The sequence below is a fragment of the Coregonus lavaretus genome (genome assembly GCF_964263955.1).
Source record: "Coregonus lavaretus genome assembly, chromosome: 9".
In the NCBI taxonomy this organism is placed as follows: domain Eukaryota; kingdom Metazoa; phylum Chordata; class Actinopteri; order Salmoniformes; family Salmonidae; genus Coregonus; species Coregonus lavaretus.
The window spans coordinates 4,432,710-4,435,936 of record NC_139996.1 but is presented as its reverse complement, the minus strand read 5'-3'; the positions used below and the strand labels follow the sequence as shown (position 1 = coordinate 4,435,936).

The 3,227-nt window shown below is 43.3% G+C and overlaps 1 protein-coding gene across 1 annotated transcript in view; it reads left to right on the top strand.

Annotated features, from left to right (window-relative positions):
- Positions 1–2,962: 2,962 nt before the first annotated feature.
- The window catches only part of LOC311134829 (DNA-binding protein RFX7-like), a gene marked incomplete at both ends in the record, with an annotated part of 23,498 nt that continues 23,233 nt past the window's right edge, over positions 2,963–3,227 (top strand). Inside the window, one exon of the mRNA XM_084168609.1 lies at positions 2,963–3,099. Coding sequence (XP_084024735.1) covers positions 2,963–3,099 — 137 coding nt within the window. The remainder of the gene's footprint in view (positions 3,100–3,227) is intronic.

Genomic DNA, 3,227 nt, shown 5'->3' with positions numbered 1-3,227 from the left:
ACCAGGGTTACACATGCTAACTCAGTTGGTAGAGCATGGCTTTTGCAACGCCAGGGTTGTGGGTTTGATTCCCACGGGGGGGGGGGGGGGGGGGTCAGTATGAAAAATGTATGCACTCACTAACTGTAAGTCGCTCTGGATAAGAGCGTCTGCTAAAATGACTAAAATGTAAGGGTGTGTGCCAAATGGCACTATTTGGACGAAGACACAGTCACACTATCGATTGGTTTGTTTCACATGCTCACAACTCTTTATAAGTAATGAATATGATCATCAATAAACAGAAAGACAACAAGGGATCGGTTAAATAAAAGCATGTTAATTGATAAGCCATTGGTAAGTGCTTATAAATGTTTATAATGGCGATGGTAAAGTATTATACATGTTATCAATACTTACCTATGTACACTATTCATAAATCGTTTATTGGTCTTTCAAAGATATGATGTATCTTTTGAGATTGTCAGAGGTGCCGTGTATGAATTGGAACATGCAGACTGCCCTGAGGAAGATGATTCTGGAAAGTTACAAATGAAATAACCTAAATGAAATAACCTAAACCGCTGCAGGATTTCAGTCCTTCACGGCGTAGTGTGTTACCAATTGTTTTCTTGGTGACTATGGTCCCAGCTGCCTTGAGATCATTAATACATACTCCCGAGTGGCGCAGTGGTCTAAGGCACTGCATCGCAGTGCTAGCTGTGCCACTAGAGATCCTGGTTCGAATCCAGGCTCTGCCGTAGCCGGCCGCGACCGGTAGACCCATGGGGCGGCGCGCACAATTGGCCCAGCGTCGTCCAGGTTAGGGGAGGGAATGGCCGGCAGGGGATGTAGCTCAGTTGGTAGAGCATGGCGTTTGCAACGCCAGGGTTGTGGGTTCGATAAAATAATGTATGCACTAACTGTAAGTCGCTCTGGATAAGAGCGTCTGCTAAATGACGTAAATGTAAAATGTAAATAACCTAATGGACAAACGAACGCTCAGATGACATTCTCTGCTCTCTGCTGAACGCAGCTGAGAAGTGACAGGAGATTGACAGGGAATTTATAGAGAATACCCGTGAAGGAACAGGGAATCAGAAAGAGAGTGAGAAAAACAACAAGAAAACAATATTTCGGGAGATTTGATATAAATAAATGTAACCCTCATTCTACCAACGGTTGACTGAAAACACAGGATATTCTCATTTACATCAACAACCTGGGGGATAGGGGAGATGAGAGGGGATGAATGAGCCAATTAGATGATTAGGTCTTAGGTGACCATGGTTGTATGAGGGTCAGTTGAGGAATTTAGCCACGACACCGGGTTAACACCCCTACACTTAAAACAAGTGCTATGGGATCTTTTTTTTGTGACCACAGAGTCATCCTACGTAGAGCAATGTCAATGACTCCAATCACGGCCCTTGGAGCATCAGGGTCTAATTTGAGGGAACACTACCCCCTACTGGCCCACTGTAATAATGACAATATAGGTAGAAACTGCAACACCAGGGTGGATAAAAATATGGCAATATTGGACAAGTAAAATATGTAATTAGCTCAGCCTGCCTATCTACATTTATTGACAGTAAAGTTAGTAATACTTGAATTACGTATATATTTTTGCAGTAGCCGTCATGTGTAGTGAATTGAATAGATTATAATATAGCGGCAGTCCTATTTCTGTTCCCAAAACATCTTCTAGAACTACAGGAAATACGTTTTGGTTTCACTTTAGCTCGGGTTGAGTAAAATACTTTGTTCAAATACTCTTACTATAACGTTTATACTGCTGTTATGCTGTTATTACAACGGTAATTATACAGTTACTGTACTGTTATTATCAATTTAATAAACGAAACATTGATGCTGTATCTCCAGGTCATCTATAAATCACTGCTAGGCAAATCCCTGTCTTATCTTAGCTCATTGGTCACCATAGCAGCACCCACCCGTAGTATGCGCTCCAGCGGGTATATCTCACTGGTCATCCCCAAAGCCAACACCTCCTTTGGCCGCCATTCCTTCCAGTTCTCTGCTGCCAATGACTGGAACGAACTGCAAAAATCTCTGAAGCTGGAGACTCTTATCTCCCTCACTAACTTTAAGCATCAGTTGTCAGAGCAGCTTACCGATCACTGCACCTGTACACAGCCCATCTGAAATTAGCCCACCCAACTACCTCATCCCTATATTGTTATTTATTTTGCTCTTTTGTACCCCAGTATCTCTATTTGCACATCATCTCTTGCACATCTATCATTCCAGTGTTAATACTAATTGTAATTATTTTGCACTATAGCCTATTTATTGCCTTACCTCCATAACTTGCTACATTTGCACACACTGTATATATATTTTCTGTTGTATTTTTTGACTTTATGTTTTTTTACCCCATATGTAACTCTGTGTTGTTGTTTTTATCGCACTGATTTGCTTTATCTTGGCCAGGTCGCAGTTGTAAATGAGAACTTGTTCTCAACTGGCTTACCTGGTTAAATAAAGGTTAAATAAATAAATAAATAAAATAAAAATCTGAAATTCTGTTGCAGCTTCATTCCATTCCATCAATGTGAGTGCGCCTCTAGAGCCTGCCAGCAGCATCGCGGTAGACTGCTGCAGGCGTGCTCGCTGATTGCGGCAGTGGCCAGCCTCTCTCTGCAAAATAATGACTTGTATTCCCGCATGCCGTTTGTTTTCTTTTATACATTTCAAGTGCAGTCAAATCATAAGTCTTAACCGCCCGTGGTCTATCGTCGATCCAGTAGGTTAACCTAGCTAAGGGGTGGATGGTTATTCAGAGATCATACGCTCCTCATCATCAAACGGTGGGCACTCCGCTCCGGCGTCATGCACAGCAACACAGCCGGGATTGCAGCGCTGTATCGAGGCATATAGAATGAGGCCTACTTGTTAACCCCCCCCCCCGCCCCTCCCTCGGACCAACCGACCTCCCCTCAATGAGAATATCGTCGTGATGGCCGATGAAGATGAACAACAACAAGCTGGTCAGCTGAAGCCTAACTCGGGATTGGGCTCTCTTCCAACGCTAGTACCAGGACTCCAGGGCCCCGAGGCCAATGCGTTGCAGTACAAAATTAAGAATTCAATTTGGTAAGAGATGTAGCAATGCATTCAATGGCCAATGCACACACACACACACACACTATACACACTTCACTCGCTTCTAAATTAGTCACGGCGCTGCACAGGTACAAAATGATGACAGATCGGGGTCTCAC